This window comes from Muntiacus reevesi, chromosome 15 (assembly GCF_963930625.1).
Source record: "Muntiacus reevesi chromosome 15, mMunRee1.1, whole genome shotgun sequence".
Classification (NCBI taxonomy): Eukaryota; Metazoa; Chordata; class Mammalia; order Artiodactyla; family Cervidae; genus Muntiacus; species Muntiacus reevesi.
This window is the reverse complement of record NC_089263.1, coordinates 60661996-60682511: the sequence shown is the minus strand read 5'-3', so window position 1 is coordinate 60682511 and position 20516 is coordinate 60661996. Positions and strand designations below refer to the sequence as shown.

General features: G+C 62.9%; 1 protein-coding gene across 2 annotated transcripts in view; it reads left to right on the top strand.

The window, feature by feature from the left end:
- Window positions 1-20516, top strand: part of CCDC85C (coiled-coil domain containing 85C) — a 78018-nt gene that overhangs the window by 54098 nt on the left and 3404 nt on the right. The window contains exons 2-5 of one of the 2 annotated variants that reach the window (XM_065905878.1): window positions 4747-4820; window positions 14674-14778; window positions 19555-19650; window positions 19944-20042. In XM_065905878.1, the coding sequence (XP_065761950.1) occupies window positions 4747-4820; window positions 14674-14778; window positions 19555-19650; window positions 19944-20042 (374 nt within the window). Of the gene's footprint in view, window positions 1-4746; window positions 4821-14670; window positions 14779-19554; window positions 19651-19943; window positions 20043-20516 lie in introns of both variants that reach the window. The other variant, XM_065905877.1, reaches the window with a different exon arrangement.

Below are 20516 nucleotides of genomic sequence, written 5' to 3'. Positions count from 1 at the left end.
GGCCTGAGATGGGGGAGAAAGGAGAGAAGCCCAGAATGGCTCCCGGGAAGGCAGAGATGCTCTTAGGAGCTGCTCTTATCCCCTGGGGCAGAGGGGGAGGGAACCTGGAGCAGTGAGCGGGCCTCGGCTTAATGAGACCTTTCAGGCCCGATGGAGCCCCCAGCCCTGATGCCGCAAGCGACCCCTTCTTAATGAAGCGGGAGGAGAAAGGAATTGAATCAGACGTGGAAACGTCAGCCGTCTCAGGGCAGGGCCTCTGGGCGTGAGCCCCCACGGAGGGCTCCAAGGCATGGCATGGCTGCGTCTCCTGCTAGTGATGCCACAAAGCCTGCCTGTCCCCAACCCCTTATGGGGCCCCTGCTCAAGAAGAGGGGGCTGGCAGGGATCAGGGCTGGTGGGGACCCCGGGAGAGGTGGCAGCGGCAGAGTCAGGCCCCGTGTGTTGCTGTGTGTCGCGGCGCCCGCCCCCCAGCCCCCATCCCCTTCCTCCCGTGCAGAGAAGGAGAATCGTGCTTTCTCCTGACCGTGGCGGGCACTGTTGGCTCCTTCCCCAGGTCCCCGTGGCACTCACTGCCACCAAGCCCACCACCTGCTTCGTCTGCTGGTACCTGCAGCTCTGTGTGGGGGATCCCCCGTCCAGGTGGGCAGTCCTGGGGCACGCACACCCCTCGTCTGCCAGAGCGGCTCCCGTCAGCGAGCCCCTGGGTCGGCGAGTGACTCTGAGGCCCCCGGAGCTCCCCAGAGGGTTGACATCACCTGTCCTTGGCTCCTTGTGATCCCCTCTAACCTCCCCCCACCCCCCACCTGGACTTCCCAGGCCCCCCCCCACCCCACCTCACCACTCGCCCACGAGTCTGTGTCTCATCCAAACTAAGACGTTAAGTTCATGGTGAGACAGCGTGAGTGCTGCGGGCTGAGGTCCGGGGACCACTGGCCCTCGGCCACTGGCATTGCTCTGCCCTGGGTGGCCTGGGGGTGCCATGTCACGGTCACAGGCTGGGTGCTTCTGACTGTCATCATTGGTGCTGCTGGGGGAAGCTCGCAGGATTGAGGTCGACTCCTCTGGGGAAACCAGTCCGACCCACCAGGAAGGATGAATTCCTCTTAGGTCCTTAGGTCTCCCAGGACCTTCTGGGTGCCCAGCGGTGAGGTTTCTCAAGGACTTTGGGGAGGCGGCCCCATGGCCTGTTAAACTCTATGAGCTAGGTGGGGAGGGGGTGATGGGTGATTGGACTTGGCCTCTGGCCCCCGAGTTCTTGCAGTTTGGACTGATGCTGAGGCTGGAGTGACATTGCCTAGCCAGACAAGGGGGCTGGGCCAGGAGGGGAGATGTGACCTGGCGGCTTCTGGGAGGAGTGGTCAAGGCCAGCACCTGGCACAGGGCTTCTGGGGGGAACTGATCGGCGCCGTTGGGGAGGAGTTTGGAGACCTGCATCTCCGTGACTCCCCCCGCCTCATGGGCTGCACTGGTCCTCCATGCACCCTGGGAGCCAAGGATCCTTGAGCAGGGCTGGTGCTCAGGCTCCTGGGAGTGAGAACATTGTGGGGGGCGCTCCCCGGATGGAAGGTGGATCATGAGTCCCCCAGAATTGGAGCAGTGAGTCCTGCCTGGCTCAGGGGAGGTCTGAGGGGATGGATACCTTGGCCAGCCCAGCTCGGGGTCCCTTCCGCAGTCAACCGCCCCCCTTACACCCCCCTCCCACCTCCCACCCCTCTCCGCCCAGCCATCAGGCCAGGAAATGACGCTTCCCTCCCTGCTGGCTCCACTCATTACTGCAAACCCTGGGATTAATTTAATTACACGCTTGTCTCCTAGAGGCTGGGGCATGGAGGCGCCCCATGGGATCCCAGTTGCCCAAGGCTGCTGGGGAGGATTAGGGAGCCAGGCCCTTCCTGCCGTCCCCTCCCCACACCGCCCCCCCCCCCCCCCCGACTTGAGGGTCCACCTGGTTCTCATGCTTCTCCACCGCAGGGCACCTGCTCTGACCCCCCGGGTGACCAGATGTCTGGCTCCTTGGCCCTGGGGTGCGTGCACAGCCTGATTTGGGGAGCTGAGGATAGAGACAGTGGGGAGGGGTCCCGTGGGGCAGGGGAGGTTTATCCGGGACTTTGAGGAGGCGGCCTCTTCCCTTATTAAACTGAGCAGGGTTGGGCAGGCTCGGGGCTGGGCCTGGGGCTCAGAAAAGGCCCCTAGACCAGAACTGGAGGACGTGGGCAGAGGGTGGGTGATGGGGTCCACTTTCCAGGCCGTGCTCTGAGCCCCCCCTTCTGCCTGCCTTGACATCAACAGGGGACTCTGTGATGTGGAAGGGAATCGTTTAATCCCTCCTCCTTTTTTGTAAAGAAAGATCTCTCCCTATTCTAAAAGCAGATTATTGGAAAACTAACAGGAAATGGCGTGAATAAATGAAAGATCACCCGTCCCCTTGTGAATAACACTGCAATCAGTATTTCCCCGTGCCTCCTTCCTGGATTTATTTCAACACACAGATATTTTTAAACACAACAGCAATTATGTGTGTGCTTTTGCGTCCAGTTCTTTTCACTGGCGTTGAAGTGTTGTTTTTTTTCCCTGTATCGTTGAGGAGAGACGCTCTCCCAAACGTCATTTGAATGATGACGAGGCTATGAACTCTCTGCTGTTGTTGGACAAGTGGTTTCAGTTTTGGTCCCTGTAGCACCATCTGCGTGGAGCCGGGAGGGTCTTTTCCTCAGGTGGTGTTCCAGGGAACCCTCCTGCCGGCAGCCGGTGAAGGACAGAGTGCTGGGGAGACTGCACCCCGTCTCCGCCCTGGTGCTCAGAGGGCCCAGCAGACCACAAACCCTAAGGCCCTTCCCATCGGGCCTGTTTGTGTGGATAGGGGTGGACAGGTGTGAGTGCGTGTGGGTGGGTGAGGACGGGATGTGGGAGCTACTGGTCAGTTTGAGCAGACGGACGGGTAAACCGAGGCAGGGGAATGGCGCAGGGCATGCACTGTAGTGACCGCCGAGGGCCCCCCGCCCAGGCAGGGGGGATCTACCCAGCCCTGACCTGGGTGCCGGGTCCCAGTGGGGGGCCTTTGGAGTCCAGCCATCCTCCGCCACTGCCCCGCGTGTGTGTGTGAAGAAGCCCCTTCACCTCTCGGAGACCAGCGCGCAGGGCTCGCTGCAGACCTGCCTTCTGGTTCCCGGTGTCACCCCTGGGTTGGGGGTGGGAGGCTGGCGGGCGAGCGGCCTTCTTCCTCGCTAGAAGCCTCCACATTCCTGAGAGGTGACTGGCGGAGAGCAAGCGGAGGAGTCGGCTGCGTAATCGGGGTGGGGTGGGCCGCCCCCCATTCCTGCCCAGGGCTGGGCCGCAGTCTCCTGGGTCTGGCCCCGGGCTGGGCACACAAGCCTCCCCAGGTCCTTCTGAGGTGCTCGGGGCACAGAGTGACCCCCAGCAGACAGGTCAAGGGGCAGCCGGGCACTGCAGGCGGAAGCACCTCCCGGGCATGTCAGAGGGCAGAGCTGCTGGTGGGCAGAGGCTGGTGGAGCCGGGCCCAAGCTTCCATGCAGGGCGGTGAGGGGGGCTGGTCATGGCATCTGGGGAGGGGGCCACCCACCGCCCCGTCCTCACAGGGCACCCGTGGGCTCCTCTTCAGCCCGCAGGCTCCGTGGGGAAGGGGCATGAAGTCCACGTCACACACGGGGACCCTCAGGGCTGGGGGCTTCTCTGGGGGCATGCTGACTCTGCTGCCTTGGTTGCATGACGGTCCCAGCTCGTCCTATGGCAGCAGCCAAGCCCCTTTTGCCCCCCACCCCCTGCCCGAGAAGGTTGAAAGTCCCGTGGGGGGCAGTGCTGTGGGCGGGTTAGGGAGCTGGCTTACGTCGAAGATCTGGTGCTTCTGAGATGAAGGGTCAGTAGTGTGATCTAGGAAGACCCTGAGTCCTGTCCTGAGCCAGGGGGGCAGGACAGGAGCAGCAGGCTGGCCCAGGGGTGGGCAGGGTCCCGGCTAGCGCCTGAGCCAGGCGCCCGTGGGACTTCAGAGGCGCGCGGCAGTCTCCTCCCAGGTGCCCGTAGACCTGGGGAGGTGCCCGTGCTGTCACCGAGGCGTCGGGCCCAGCCTCATCCCTCTGCCCCTGCTGTGACCTCCCTTACCCCGCTTCCTGCCTCCTTTCACCTGCCCCATGTCACCCTTGACCACCACCCAGGCCGGCTCCCTTGTCCTGGCCTGGAGGGACTTTTCTCCTCTGAGCCCAGTTCTAGCCCCATGGGGAGGGGGGTCCAGGGCTGTGGGTAGCTGGGGTGGTGGAATTTCTCCTGCTTCTGATGCAGCAGGCTCAGCGAGTCAAGGGAGGGTGGGTTTCACCCCCGTGCTGTGTTCAGACACTGGGGGCGTGTGGTTGGGGGTGTCTCTGGTCCGGCCCCTGACCTCAGGAAAGGTGCTGGGTTACGCCTACAATCGTTTGTAGAAGTTCAGGTGGGACGGAGTGGAGGAAGCCCAGTTGCCCCCACTGCGTGGGGGAGGGCATCCCTGCACTGCAGGCCCTGGGGTGGGCTGCCCTGGGGTGAGGGGGCCATCGGGGACCTCCTTTTGGACCCGAAGCCCTGCGGAGGCTGAAGGCATCAGCCCGGGACCAGCTGGTGAGAGCACCCCTCACCCCAGTTCTGCAGGTGGACGGGGAAACTGGGCTCCAAGGCCCACCCGGGGCGGGGGGCACGCAGGGGAGGGCCCTCCTGCGGGAGACAGTCTGCCGGCCGGTGACGTGACTCCTCTGTGTCTTTCAGATCCCTCGTCCACCTACATGCGGCAGCTGGAGACCAAGGTGAAGCTGCTGGAGGGTGACAAGCTCCTGGCGCAGGTAGGCTGGCTGCAGGGCGGGCCCTGGCACCGCCCTCCGCTCCAGGGCCTGGCCCCTCCAGGCCCAGGTGGCCTCTGGGTTCCTTCCTGCTTCGTGCCCCCAACATCCCACCTGCCCTCCACTCCCGCCCTGAGTCACCTCCAGGGACACCTGCTCGGGGACCGCACAGCCTCCGGGCATCCCTCCGTCATGGCCGTCCCCTGTCTGTTCCCCTGGTGTCCTGCGAGCTCCTCGGGGGCCCGGAGATGCTGTGGAACCCACACTTGCTGAAGAAGTGGGCTTCTTTGCCCCTCTGCTGGGTGCATTCAAGGCCCGAGAGGCGGACAGGCTCGCCCGCTCAGACCCGTAGGGAAACTTCCCTGGGCTTGCCGGGCTGGATTCTTTATGGGCTGGGGTCCGCCCTCTGCCCTCCTGCCTGGCCTGGGGCCACAGAGAGCTGAGGCCAGCCCTGACCCTGGCCCGTCCCCCGCATGGGGATGACGGGTCGGGGATGGGTGACGAGGTTGGTGCAGGGAGGAGATGGAGCTGGGAGGCTGCAGGCGGCTGGAGCCTGGAGCAGGTCTGGCTGCCCAGACAAGGACGAGGGGCCCTCCCCGCTGCGAATGGGGCGCTGTGGGCGCCTGCGGTCAGCTTGGTCAGTTGGGGTGCCCGGTGGCAGGATGGGCAGCTGGCTGGGCGGACCCTCGAGCCTCTCTCCCCACTTGTCCTCAGCCCTGACTCCATCTCAGCACCCGCGTCTCCCCAACCACGCCTGCTGGCTCCTAAGCAGCCGGCGTGGATCCCAGAGCGTGTTTCTGGGAACCGACCCCAGGGAGGGCTCGGAGGCTGGGCCCTGTTGCTAAGCGACTGGTGGGCTTGCTGCCGCCCCGAGGGCAGCCCCACAACTGCCGTCCCACCTCTCGCCCTTGCATGGGCGGCTGGAAGGTGCAGGACTCTGCGGAGTACGTGGTCCACGCACCCTGGCCTTGTTCCTCCATGGCCTCCGTGTTAGGTGCACAGTCAGGCATCAAATTGCAAGGCCCGTTTTCAGGTGTTGGGTGTCTGGCCCCACGTATGCAGGCTCCTCGGGGCTGGTGAGGGCAGGGAGGGGCGGGGGCTCACCTGGCTGTGAGCTGGGGCTCCCTACACCCAAACACTCCCAGGGGGCTGGTCCTGGTGGCGAAGGAGGGTGTGTGGTGGGGGGGCTGCGGGAACTGTAGGCAGAGGTGATGGGGGGGCAGCATCAGGACTTGGGGGCCTTGACTCTGGAGCTGGTTCCTGTCCAGCAAGTGGGGGAGAATGGCACTGTTCCTGGGGAGAAGCAGGCTGAGAGCATGGACCCCAAGTTCCGGACGCTGTTTGCAGTGTTGTTCCACGGTCCAGCCCTGCAGTGGCTCGTGGTCCTGTTTCCGAGGACCAGGGTGGATGTGTCCCTGTGGCCCCTGCTCTCCTAGGCCACGCCGTCCCATCGAGAACACGCACCCACTTCTACATGGTGGACTTGGCCTTGTTGTTTAGTCGCTCAGTCGTGTCTCACTCCTTCGTGACCCCATGGACTGTAGCCCGCCAGGCTCCTCTGTCCATGGAATTCTCCAGGCAAGAATACTGGACTGGGTTGCCATTTCCTTCTCCAGGGGATTTTCCCGACCCAGGGATCAAACCCGCGTCTCCTGCATCGCAGGCAGATTCTTTACCACTGAGTCCCCGGGGACTTGTTCAAAACCTACACATGCTCAGGCCCCAGACTGGTGGCCCTTCCTCTTCCTCCTCCCTGTGGGCACCCCCTGGTCTCACAAGGAGCACCCCACCATGGCTGTCTGTCCACTTGCCCCCTGCGCACATGGGCAGAGGTGGAGGTTGACAGGGGCCCTGTGTCTGGAGCATCGGGGTATGCGGGTGTCTCTGTCTGGGCCCTCCCCTCCCCAAGCCTGCTCTGACCTGCTCCCTGGGGGCCTTGCCCTGGAGGCAGCAGCAGGCGGGTTCTGTCCCCAGCTGTGCCCACACTCGGGCTAGGCTCTCCAGACACCGATTTCCATGCCTCAGATGTGGGGTGGCCTCTAGTCTGGGCCCAGGCCTGCTGGCTGCAGGCAGTCAGATTGGGCTTTAGGGAATAAGAGCATCTTTTTGCTCAGCTTCTTGCTAGTGCAGGAGAAGTGCTGGGAACTCAGAGACTGGCCAGGGAGCACTTGCTCTGAGCTCTCTTTGCACCGCGGGCTGCTCTTTCGGATGGGGTGTTGGGATCCTCCCTTGGGGAGTTCAGCCCCCACCTGTGCTGGAGTGTCAGCCTCTCACGGACTGGGCTGCAGGGTCTCAGTGGTCACATCCTCAGTGCCTGGCTAGACTTGGTGGATGCATCTGGGGACCCCTGCCTGTACCCCACCCAGTCTTCTGGGTCAGAGGGGAGACTGGTTCTTGCCCAGAGTAAGGAAGATCCGCTTAACCCAGGGAGAGCTGCTTCGTAACGTAGTGAGTGTATCATCTTTGGAGGTAATCAAGGGTGAATGGGTGGGAGGATGGATGACCAGGTTTAGGAAGGAGACTGCTGCCATGTGTGGGCATCTAGCCACAGCTTCATGGGCTCTGGCTTGTGAGATTTTATGATTCTGGCACCTAAGTCTTGTCAGTGAAATAAAAATTGCCCAGGAACCTCCAGCCCTGTGCAAAGCAGAAAAATCTGCCTTTTGGCAAAAAGCAGCGGAGAGCAGCATTATTCTTTTAACTATCTTCAGATGATGTGGCTTTGGGGTTTGAGGGGAAGAGCAGAGGGCCTCCACGGGTTCCCTTTCCCACTTCCCACCCCCTCCCCCGTCCCCCCACCGCCTCTATTTAGCTCCAGAATAGCTTTAATTAAAAATGCTCCGGAGTGTCCACAGGCTAAATTAGTGTATTGCAGTTCCTATTTTCTTTCTCGTGTCGGCTTTAAAATTTCATCAGCGCAGCTGCTCCCCCTGCGATGATTCATCTGGAGCCTGGTCCAGGGTATGATTCTCCCCGTGGATTCCGTGCCTGGCAGGGCTGGGCTGGGGGCGGCTGTCATTGATGCCACTCCGGGGTTCCCTCCGTTCACTTCCCTGCAGGGCTGATCAGCCAAGGCGCTGCGTGCGCCCAGAAGCCAGCTTCACAAAAGAGCAAGAAGCTGGTTGGGCAGGAGCGGGCGGCCCTCCGGGGGCACAGAGGCGGTGGTCCAGGCTGGCAACTCGGGACCGGCTCCAGCTGCCCGCGCCTCCTGGCCCTTAGGGCCCGCTTGTCCCGTCCTTCCACGCCGCACGGAATCGCTGAACACTCAGGTTGGAAGCGACCCCAGAATTTACACCGAGCCGGGATGGAGAAACTGAGGCCTGGGTGGAGGAGGATTTCCCAGGATGGGTGATTGAGTTGGTTTGCTGGGGCTGCCCGGGAAAAGAGCCATACACTTGGTGGAGGTGAGAGGGTGGAGAAGGGGCTTAAGCAACTGAAATGTATTGAATGTATTGTCTCATAATTCTGGGGGTGTGGGGGTCAACAGGGCCAGGTATAAATTTGATTGAGACACAGTTCAACCTGCCGTTGTGGGGCTGTCGGCCTGATGGTATGAGAAAGTGGGCTTGGGCCCCAGAGGAATCTGGGTTCAGACGATGCCTGTCCAGCCGTCACCCTCTGTGTGTGACTTTAAGCGGGGTGTCTTATGTCCCAGTGCCTCGGTTTCTTCTCCTGTAACCCAGGGATGGCGGGGTGCCCGCTGCAGCGCTGGTCGGAACCTGGGGCGCCCTGGGCAAGTGTCTGCCCTTCCCTCCTTTTCCTGGTCTTGGGAGCCTGGGATTTTCCAGGGTCTGGCAGACCGCGCCCACTCAGCTGGGCTTGATCCCTGGTGAACTGCTTGCCCCTTTTTGTACTTTGAGTTTTGAACCATCCAGGCCTTGGGACTGAGAAAGGGGCCTCTGCTGTCTCAGCCCACGGCTGACGCCTCCTTCCTGTTTCCGGCCTCCCTGGGGGCGGGGCTTGTTCTTGGTGGTGGTTCCTTCCCCCAAGCCCTCTGCAGGTGCTGGCCTCACTGTGCCTGCTCGCCAGCATCCTCTGTGCCGCTCTGTTGACAGGCTCTGGACCATCCCCTCTCCCCTTGTTTGGTGTCTGTGGCTGGCCATCACGTCCCTGTCCCGTCTGTCATGGGGGACATGGTCTCCGGAGGGCTTAAACGGGTATCCTTAGCAGAACCTTTGACCCAGTCCAGCTTCTTTCTCAGCCAGGGAGAACACCCCCTCTTTCCATCATCCGATGGATGGTCCATCTAGCAACGTGGGCAGGAAGAGAGACTAGGAATTCACCTCTGTGCCTGAGGCTCAGCCAGTGTCCATTGTGAGCCAGCTGCCGGCCTGGTCAGCCTGGCTAGAGGGCAGCCCCAGGACTTTAGAGCCAGAGGGCCTGGTTCCGATCCCGAAAGTGCCACTTACTGGCGGGGTGGCACTGGGCCAGTGGTTTAACCTCTGTGCTTCCGTTTCCCCACATATGAGATGAGGACACTCAGGGTGCCTGCCCAGGACTAAAGGGCGAATCACGGAAGGGCCTAAAGGGCCAGGCCTGGCTGGTGGTAGGGGTCGTGGGTCAGCGACTGTGACCTCGCCTGGGGGTCACCCAGCAGCTGAGTGTCTTCTGGACCCCATTTGACATGCAAGAGACCAGGAGGCTGGGAAGCTGCTCAGATCCGGCAGCTGTGATGGGATTGGGATTTAGCAATGTCTGTGCCTTCCAAGAAATGGCAGCCCACTCCAGTGTTCTTGCCTGGAGAATCCCAGGGATAGGGGAGCCTGGTGGACTGCCGTCTGTGGGGTCGCAGAGTCAGACACAACTGCAGTGACTTAGCAGCAGCAGCAGTGCCCTCTCAGGGCTTCCAGGGGTCTCAGTGGTAAAGAATCCATCTGCAGGGCTGGAGACATCCCTCGGTGGAGAAGATCCCCTGGAGGAGGAAATGGCAACCCACTCCAGTATTCTTGCCTGGAGAATCCCATGGACAGAGGAGCCTGGCGGGCTGCAGTTCATAGGGTCACAAAGAATCAGACGCGGCTGAGCGACTGAACCTGCACCCATGCACGTGCCCTCCAAAGCCCCCGTCTTCCCCCCGTGGCGGTCCCATGGCCTGCTCCTCAGTCACCTCATCGTGCCAGGGGACACAGCAGCAGACAGTGGTCATCGTGGCTGAGGCCCGGTCTGTGGGTTTACCCATCGGTCACAGGCTGGACGGTCCTGGGCGGTCCTCAAATCCCAGGTTGAGCAACGAAGCTGCGTGGGGAGTAGGGGGCAGTGCCAGCTGCGGATGAGAAATACTCTCCGTTCGTTAACCACACGAGGATGCCACATGCTTCATCTGAGCACCGATCAGAGAAACCCTCTGGGCCTGGGTCACCCTGCAGCCCTTTGTTCAATGGCCTGCAGATGAGTTCTTATAAAATACCAGGGGGGAAAACGGAAGTAAATCTGACTGACAGGACCTGTATGTTCCCGTGAGGGACCTTCACCCTGAGGACACACCAGAGGCAGATCCCCGGCCTCCCCGGGGCTGGCTGGGGTCTCGGGGTGCCTGTCAGGAGGGCAGCTGTGTTCTGGGTTCTGCTGTCAGCCTCGGGGAGTCGGGGGCTGGCCATGTGCTGCGTCACGACCTCGTGGAATCCAGAGTTTCTGAAAACGTGGGACTCTGATGAGGCACCTTGGGGACCCCACCTGGGCCCTGGGACCCCCTCCCACTCCAGCCCAGCCGAGGTCCTGGCGGCTTTGGGGCAGTGGGAGTCCGGGGCGGGGGGGGGGGGGGTTGGGGAGGGCAGAGGTGAGGGTGGTGGGAGGCGTTTGCGGGGTGACATGTGCTCTTTTCCCTTCCAGCTGCCTCGCCCCTACGGCCGTCCCCGACGCTGGCTTCAGGTAGCCCCGACCGGGGCTCGTGTGCAGTGGCGTGTGGGGTGGGGGCGGCTTGCAGTGCTGTGTGATGGCCTTCCTGTCCCTTCCCTGGGGAGCTGACCACCACCCAGGGTCTGGCATTTAGATTCATCTTAGGTTTTGCCTCCTCTCTGAGCTGGCAGCTTTACAAAACAACAGCCAAGAGTTAGGACGCAGCAGCCTGCTGTGACACTCGGCTCAGGCCCCGCTCACCCACCTCTCATCCGATCTGCCCGATCTGCCCAGCGTGCGAGGTTGGGGTTGGGGGGAGAGCAGGGGGACAGATCATGATCCACACTTTGCAGGAGAACCCGCAGCGCCTGGTGGGGCGAGGGGCTGGCTGGCCAAGGCCCAGGCGTGAGTGCTGGCTCCTGGCTGGCCCGGGTCCTCGGGCGAGGTCTCCAGGGGTGCCTGGTGGTCGGCAGAGCCCACCGGCGCCCAGCGATAGGCTCCCAGCCCCACCGAGCACTAGAGCCCTACCGCCCCTGGGAGGCAGGCATACCGCCCTGGGTTACCATTCTGGAAAGCAGGACTGGTGTCATCTGGGATCAGGGCCTTGTTCCTGTGATGGAGACGCCGACACCTCCCTGCCCCATGAGGGGCGGCAGCCTGAGGGGTGGTTCCCCCTGAGGGGGCCCTGCCCCTGATCACTGTGTGCAGATCGGCCCGGGGGCCCTGGACCTGAGTGGTCACCGGTGGGCAGGCTGCCTGGTGGGGACCCCGGGCGCCCCCGTGTGGGTTCTCACCTTCCATCCCCAGAGCCGCAGGCGTCGCCTCACCTGTCAGCTGCTGCCGCCTGCTCAGGTGTGCACACAGTAGGTGCTTAGTGAGCAGGTCCGGGGGGAGCGTGCGGCCCACTGAGGGGCCTCCAGCCCTTTGGGAGCAGGAGGGCAGGGTGAGCAGCTGCCTTTGAGCCAGGAGGGGTGGAGGGGTGGCACCTGGCCCCCTTTTCTCTGAGTTCCGTTTGTCTTCAGCACCTCCCCTGATGGTCCTCCCCAGGAGGATCCGGGGGTGCCGCCCCCCCAGCTTTGCAAGGAGGAGTCCCTGGGAAGGAGATGACGGCCGTTGCTGCTGCTGGAACCTCCTTGCAGCTCCACAGAGGCCTGGAGAGGCTGGGCGGCCTGAATTCACGCCGCGCGCTGCAGCCAGCTCTGAGCTGAGGGCCCCGGCTGGAGGCCTCTGCAGCCTCCTGGGGCACCCCCGCCTCTAAACCCCATCCAGAACCCTCGTGCTGCCCTTCGTGGGGGCGGGACCAGGTGGAAAGGCATTTCAGCACTGGGATCATTACCTTCTCTTTTAAGGATTCAGGCAACTCTCAAGCTCCTGCTCTGTGTCCCCGACCCACCCCTCCACGTCCTGAGGGACCCCATTTGGGAGCCTGGCGGGGCAGGGCCGTCCTCTCCTGGGGAGCGGCAATGAGCCCCATTCTTGCCTGCCCAGTCACCCTAGAAGACTGCTCCCCATCAGCAGTGAAACCCTCAGGGATTTCATCTTCCAGGGCACTGATGGGCAAATAGCAGGATTTTTAATTTGGATTTAAGTGCAATTATGTTTTTCTTCATTTCGATGCGTCATTAGGCGCGTTGCTCCTCCTGAGAGCTGGTGCGTTCTCCCCGCCAGCTTTGTGGCTTGCTCCTTGAGCACTGTGGGCTTGCAAATATTGATGCACAACACCCATCACGGAAGGCAGGGGTGGGAATTGCACGCTGCTAATTAAAATCTCCCCACCCCCTTGCACACACATATACACCTCCTCCCCAGGGAATCGTCTAGGGGAGGGAGGAGACGTACAAACCAGTGTTTTCAGAAGCAGCACGTGGGCTGCTTGTGATCCCATTGGGTCCAGGATCAGAGACGCTGTGGACGAGGGGAGCCGCAGCCCAGGGCAGCATCTGGATCGCGTGCGGGCGGGGACAGGGAGGCATCCGCCTCCTGGTCCCTGGGGCCCGTGGGAGCACCGGGGCCCAGAGCCCAGCCCTGGGGCCACATCCACATCCACACGTGTGTGTGTGTTGGGCCAGCTGGGCCTTACGCCTGGCCCCTTGGCTTTCTCTCACCAGGTGTGTGTGTGTTGGGGGGTGCCTGCAGAATGGCTCCGGGGCCCGGAGCCGGTGGCCCCAGGAGTGGACATTCCGTGGGTTGGGTTTAGAACGCACTCTCGGTTAGAGGTGATTTTGCAGCTGTCATGGAGATCTGGCCAAAAAATAATTCTGTTTGGGAAGTTTGCTTTTAAGTGGAGCTGCAGGTGAGACCCCCCCAGCCCCACGGGAAGGCAAGGGTGCCCTGGGGGTGAGAAACCCCCATGGTGGGGGCAGACGCGGGGCCTCTTTCTTTTGGGGGCTGTTGGTAGAGGCTTCTCCACTCAGACCCCTGGCCGGGCCAGGGAGGGTCTCTGTGCCTGGGGCGCTGGTGCAGCAGGTTGACCTAGACAGGCAGTGATGGGGCGTGACTGCCCTAGTTCCAGACAGAGGGCTGTGCCCGAGGTCCCCCGGTGAGACCCTACCCGCTTCTCCCCACTCCGGGCCCCCCCAGGCCATGGGAACCATGCTTAGCTAGGCGGCTGGTGTCTGCTCTGGCCGCCGGGAGCTGGGGATGGGGGTTGGGGGGGTTAATCAGGGAGCGGCCACCTGTCCCCTGTTCCCCCTGGCCGCCTCCGCTCCTGGCCTGCAGACACAGGCTAGAGAGGGTGAGGCCTGGGGGGTCAGCCCTGGGCGTGACGGGGGGCAGCAGAGCAGAACCCAGGGAGTCGATGAGGCTGAAGGTCCCATGGGAAACGGGGACCTGGATCCAGCGGCTGGCGAGAGGGCGGCAGGCTGTGTGCAGACGCCTCTGGGCGAGGCGGGGGGCAGGGGCGCTGATGAGAAGGAGGAGGTTCCCCCCACCCCCGCCCCCCGCCTGCCCCAGCGAGGCTGCTGCCTGTATTTCTCACCCCAGCCCTGGCCTCCTCCTCTTGAAGGGTTTGTTTGGGCAACTCAACAGCCTGCTGATTTATGGGACGTTCCGCTGAATTTTATCTGCCCAGCAGTGTTCCCGAAGTTCCTTTGAAGTAGAAGAGTGTGTTGGGGTCAGAAACGCCACCCCAGGGTCGAAGGGACTCAGAGGGTCCATAGACCAAGGCTTCTGCTCGGCCGGACTGGGGGCTGTGCTGGATCGAGTGTGACGCCTGGGTCCTCCCCCTGTCTGGGTCCAGCCCCAGCTTCTGTAGGGGGGGCCGTGTGTTGCTTTGCTCAAGCGAACCACTTAAGGCCAAATCTGTGTTGTTTATTCATTCATTCATTCATTCTCTTCTCCCTTGCCCACTCCTTCTAAGCACGCCTTGGGCTTTAGTCACGAGCCCAGCGGCACTGGTTCCTGTGGACACAGAGGGCGAGGCCCCGGGCTCATGTTTGGGAGCTCCCTGTCGGATGGTGGAGGCTCGTGGGCACGCGTCAGAGCGCCGTGCAGGCTCACCCCATGGGCAGCCCCAGCCTCGTGGTGGTGGGCGGACTTACCCCCTCCAGGACCTGAGCCCCAGGGCTGGAGAGGCTGTTCCCCAGGCCTGGCGGGGACCCCAAGGGCAGGATGCTGGCGCAGAGGGGCGAGGGTGGAGAGGGGTGGGGGGAGCCACCGACTCACTCACCTGTTTATTCGGCCACTCAACAGATGCTTATAAAGCACGCAGCGGGGAGCTAATCAAAGCCCCTGGCCTCGTGGCTCTGACCCTCGAGTGGGGAGAGGGAGGGATGTCAAGGGCTTCCGATGGCTGTGGCGGTGGGGATGGAAGAAGAGGGGGCGGGGAAGGGAGAGGGCACAGGTGGGGTCGCCCGGCAGGTGCCCCGAGGAGGATGCCCCGCTGAGCCAAGGACTGGGCGGGGGCGTCTGGTCCAGCAAAGAGGCCAGCGGTTCTCGGCCCCCCTGGCCCAGCCCCACCTCACATCCAATCCCACCCCCTTTCTCTCTCTCTCTCTCTCTCTCTCTCTCTCTCTCGCAGCAGGCAGGCCCCGGGGAGTTCAGGACGCTGCGGAAAGGCTTCTCCCCGTACCACTCGGAGTCACAGCTCTCCAGCCTGCCGCCCTCCTACCAGGACTCCCTGCAGAACGTAAGTGCCCCTCCCCCAAGGGCCCCACCATGCCCAGGAGGACCCCGCACCCCCCAGGGAATTGGAGGGATGAGGCTCAGGATGAGGGCCACGTCGGCATTCACAGCTGAGCTGGGTGTGGGACCCTGAGCTTCTGCCCAAGCTCTTCCGGGGCAGGGCTTGGGCTCCTGACCCTTGCCCTCCACCCTTGACCCTTGGAGCCTTGTAAGGGCCCAGTGTGCTGGCGGGAGGTGGAGCCCCGGCTTGAGATGCCGTCCCTGGCATCGCAGGCTGATGTAGCGGCCATAAGGCCCGGCCGCCGTCTCTGTGTCTCTTGTGGGCCTGGGTCCCTCCTTGGACGCAGCCGGGGGAGGCTGCCCGGCTGGGCTGGGGCTGGCCTGAGTCTGTGCGGGGGTCGCTACCCCGGCTTGAGCTCAGGTGGATGCTTGTGTGCCTCAGTTCTCGCCAGGAGCCCCCACAGTTGCCCTGGGTTCTCGCCTGGGCCCTGACCTGCCCTGGGAGGGCGGCAGGGGGCCCGCTCCCCGGGACGAGCGTGGTCAGCTCAGGACCGCTCCCTGCAGGTGAGCATGCCATCGTCCCCGGTGACTCTGCGTGTGCAGAAGGCAGCGATCTATAGAGGCAGAGAGTGCGTTAGTGGTTGCCAGGGGCTGGGGGGAGTGGGGAGGAGGTGATGAAAGTGTCTGTTGAGTGACTGCACAAATCGGTGAATGTGCAAAACCACCTCCCCCAGAAGCACGCGTCTGGGTGAGCCGTGGGATGTTCATTGAGCATCTGTTACTTGGAGGGCCATGCCGGGTTCTCCCCACACCCAGAAACCCCATCACAGGGTGGGGACCTCACTGTCCCCCTAGAACAGATAGGAAACAGAGCCGGCCTGAGGTCACGGTGGGCCCGACTCTCGCCCAGGGTCCTGGCCTTGCTGTCCCCCTCCACCCCGGCCAGTGAGGGCGAGCCCAGGGCACCTCCTGGGACTCCGAGCTGGCGGAAGCGGGCTGGCACCGCTGCTGGCTGCCGGCAGAACCCTCTGCAGTTTCTCTCCGAGGCCTCGCACCTTCTCCAGGAATGTAGCTGCTGACGCTGCGGAGGTGGCAAAGCCCGCTGACGACAGATAATCCAAATATTTACCCAGGAGCCCCGTGGCTCAATGAGGCCCCAATTGCTTCCTGATGAAGGGCTCTGAAAAGCCCAGCATCACCCCCACAGGGGGCAGCTCCCCAGACCTTCGTACCCTCTCCCTGGGCTGTGGGAATCCTCACTGCTGATGGTACTGTGCGCTAAAGCCTTAGCAGGCTGCAAACTGGAAAGTACAGTGCAACCTGGAAAGTGCCGTGCAAACCCCTCTGGCTCCCGTGATGTGCCAGGCCTGTGAGATGTGAGCAGAGGAAGCTCGCTCCTCCAGGCTGAGCCCCTGAGGCCTTGACAGTGCTGCTTGGTCTGTCAAAGGGAGGGAGGCTTCTGGAAGGCTTCCTGGAGGAGACGTTAAGAGGGGTTCCATGGGCCTCCCTTAGGCCGCCCTGTGTGGCCAGGGGTTGTCACCCCACTTCAGAGGGAAGGAAGCTGAGGCCCACCGAGGTGAGGTGGGATGGATTGCCAGGGTTGCATGGCTAGTCCATGCCAGCACCCAGGCCAGATTGGGCCTGGGGGCCGGGGGCCAGCCCGAAGCTCCACTGAGGCTGGGGGGCAGGCTCCTGGGGCGGAGGGGGTGGGTTGGGGTATCTCGTGGGAGGCTGCCGCAGAGGGGCTGGAGCTTGGGTGGAGGCTTGTGGTCCAGGCCTCTCGGGCTGTTTAGGGGGCATGGAGCCTCTCTGGAGCGGCTGGGCGCTGAGCCCCGAGTCCAGTGTACGGATGCACCGGGAGAGGAGGCTTGTGTGGGAAGGACCCTCTGCCCTCTGACGCTGCCAGGGGCGTTGTCTCTCCATACCTGGGTGTGGGCACGCCTTCTGTGAGGCTATTTTAAGTGTTCATTTCAGTGGATTTTAGTATCTTCACAGATCCGTGCAATCATCGCAGCAAAATGTCTCCCTCATCCCAGAAAGCAAGCCTGTGCTCATTAGCAATCCCTCCCCACACCCCGCCCCCCCGCCAGCCCCTGACAATCACTAATCTGCTTTCTGCCTCTCCGTTTGCCTTTTCTGGATATTTCATAAAATTGGAGGCATAACACGTGTCACTCTTTGTCCCTGGCTTCTGAGCACCGTTTCTAGGGTGCAGCCCCATGGTAGCAGGTGTCAGAGCTTCATGCCTTTTCCTTATCAAGCAGCACCCCACCACCTGGGGACCCTCGTTTTGTTCATCCGTTCGTCAGTCGCTGTGCATGCCTCTGTTCCATTTTTGCCTCCTGTGATTGTGCATCTCTGAACACTCCCAGACGGGGCACTTGTGTGGACGTCTGTGTTCAGTTTTCTGGGGTGTACACTCGTCTCCCCACTTTGGACGCTGGTCCCGGCATCCCACAGCCCCGGGCTGGAGGCTCGGGCCCCCTGGTTTACTAGCTGTTTGGCCTCAGGCAGGTCTTGCAGCCTTCCCCTCCTCACCTGTAAAATGGGTGCATAGAAAAGACAGCTTCCACACAGAGGGTTGCAGTCAGCCCTCGGTAGGCTGCCCTGCTCTGAGTGGGCACTTAGGGAGCTGGGGAGGCATCCTTGGGCCTTCCAGGCTGTGACTGGGGGAGTCTGCCAGGGTGAGCTGGCTTGGGAAATGCTCTCAAGTTCACAGTCCTGACCAGTGTCTGGCGGTGGGTTCGCTCACAGGCTCCTCGGCGCACTCATTGAGTGAGTGAAGTCGCTCCGTCGTGTCCGACTCCTTGCGACCCCATGGATGGTAGCTTACCAGGCTCCTCTGTTCATGGAATTTTCCAGGCAAGAGTACTGGAGTGAGTTGCCATTTCCTCCTCCAGGGGATCTTCCCGACCCAGGGATCGAACCTGGGTCTCTCACATTGCAGGCAGATGTTTTACCATCTGAGCCACCAGGGAAGCCCCATTAGCACCTGCTATCGGCCCAGCGAGGAGGCCCAGGAAAGGGCTGGATTGCACAGCCTCCCCCAGCCACTCCTGGCCTTTGTTCTAGGAACGTGTCCCCTTGCGGACCAGGGAGCCCCAGGTGCAGACGAGACCTCGAGCCCAGAGCCTCCAAGGGCCAGGCGCTTTCCGGGGCGGTACGTGTGTGACCGTCGCCCCCTGCTGGCCGGTGCGAGGAAGGCAGCCTTCTGTCCCAGGTGCCCACCTGGGTGTGGCCCACACCCCCTCCAGTCTCCTGCCCCGCCTACCCCCAGGACCCTGTTTGGTTCCCCCATGTGACACCAGAGACCAGGCAGCCCGGGCCAGAGTTAGGGAACAGCGTCCCAGGGCTCTGCACACGCCTTGGGACACACAGGGACCCTGGCTGAGACACAGACCGAGATCCGGAGTGGGTCAGGCCTCCCTTGAGAGCCATGCTCATGCCCGGCTTTCCCAGACCCCAGGGCTGTGGGGTCTTGGCCTCTGCGTGGAACCCGGAGCAGGGCAAGCCTGCCAGGCTCCCCTGGGAGCAGGTCCAGGCCATGCTGGCTGGTGGGGCGAGTGCAGAGGTTGGCCACTGGTGGTGGAAGGTTCCAGACCCCAAGGGTCCCTGCACAGCGCGGCCAGGCTGGGAGGATCCTGGGGCCATGGCCTCATCTTCCGAGCTCACTGAGTTGGCCTGGTCTCCAGAGGCGTCATCGGGCGGTTGATGGAGGAGAAAACCACGACTCAGAGACGGGAGGGACGCCCAAGGACTCCAGGGTCTTCTCTCCCCTCACGCACTCCCTGGGGCACTCTCGGTGTTTTCTCTCTGGCTTTCAGCACCTGCTGCTTTATCGCAGGGCCCGGCCCAGCGTCTCCTGACCTCCTGGCTCCTGCTGGCCCCAGAGCTCCAGCTGTCTCTGAGTGTGAGCTCCCTCTGTGCGGCCTTGACTCCTTCCTGACCTTGCTCTGGAGCCTGGGGTCCCCACTCCAGCCTGAAGGCCTACCTCCAGCCCCACGGCCACAAGGCCAGCGCCCCTTGCCCGGGAGAAGCTGGACGGATGCTCAGCCTCTGACACGGGCAGGCAGGGGACTGGAGGCTGCATCCTTTCCTCGCCCAGCCTCATCTCCTGGCTTCCCCGGCTGTTGTGGGAACCTGACTCCTAGTTGCCAGTTAGAGTGTTTGCAGAATGTGGTTCTTAGACAGGGCTGGGAGTGTCAGGGCTGGAAGCCCCATGATGGCCCTAGAGGATGGAAACGGGTGAGGGAGAGGGGCCTTAGGAGTCAGGCTGCTTGGGGCTGGAGCCCAAGCCCTTCCGCACCTTCCTAGGTGACCTGCCAAACAGAACAACAGACCTGCCCCGTGGGCTGTTTACAGGGGCCTATGGGAAGGAGACGCAAAGGATGAGATGGTTGGATGGCATCACCAACTCCATGGACATGAGTTTGAGTAAACTCTGGGAGTTGGTGATGGACAGGGAGGCCTGGCGTGCTGCAGTCCGTGGGGTTGCAAAGAGTTGGACACAACTGAGCGACTGAACTGACTGACTGATGGGATTTGGGAGGTTTCTTGGGGACGGGGGAGGTTTCTTGATGCTTCTTCTCTGCCCCGGCCCAGCCTTCTTTCCCAGCCTCCTCTCCCCCCATCACCTCAGCCCCCATTTCCTCCCACCTGGGCCCTAGCCCAGACGCAAAGCCCTCTGCCAGCCGCTGGTTGCCCCATGGAGACCCATGGCCCCATGGCCCAGGAGCCAGCCAGGGCGAGCTCTGAGCTCAGACGCAGTCTATTCCCTCAGGGCCCAGCCTGCCCGGCTCCCGAGCTGCCCTCACCCCCATCCGGCGGCTACAGCTCCACGGGGCAGAAGCCCGAGGCCGTGGTGCACGCAATGAAGGTGAGGGCCAGGCCTTGCCGGCTCCCGCTGCTTTGGGGGATCCCACCCGGGTCCCCGCTGCTCTTCAGGACTCTGTGACCCTGGACCCCACATTTGCCCTCTCCGGGCCTCGGGGCCGCTGAGCAGCAGGGCAGGAAGGTGGGGGGGGGGCATGACTGCCTGGGGCAGTGTGGGGGAGGGGTTTGGGGGTGCCGGGCAGCAGCCGGGGGTGCTGAGGCCTGGGGGAGGTCAGGGATGGGGGCGGTGGGCATTGCTCAGGGCCTGCCTGGTGACCCGGGGTCCGCCCCCTTCAGGTCCTGGAGGTGCATGAAAACCTCGACCGGCCGCTGCAGGACAGCTGTGAGGAGGACCTGAGTGAGAAGGAGAAGGCCATCGTCCGCGAGATGTGCAACGTGAGCTGTGAGGGCCTGGGGGTGGGGGGCTCCATGATCTCCCAGCAGTCTGTCCCCCTCCTCCTCCTCCCCTCCCTCCCTCCCTTCCCTTCCTCCCCTTCCTCCCCTCCCTCCTTCCCTGCTCCACCTTTGTTCTGACCTGCTTCCCCTCCCTGAGAACCAAGTCCCTGATCCTGGTCTGGTTTGCCCCGCGCATCCTGACCCTTGGCCCCTGGCCCCTGGCCCCTGGTGTCAGTCTGGCTGCCAGCGCACAGGTGGCGCTCACACTGTGGGTGCCCGTGGGACCCTCTCTGCCCGGGGCTGCCGTGGCTTTGAGAAGCTGGGCCCCCCTGGGGCTTCGGGGAGGCAGAGCGTTCTCCTCCTCTCCGGCTGGTCGATGCGTGCTGTCCCTGTGGACCTCGAGGGAGCCAGGAGGGAAGGGGGATCACGGGGGCTGCGCCCAGGCCCCGCTCAGGGTAGCGTGTCCTGAGTCCC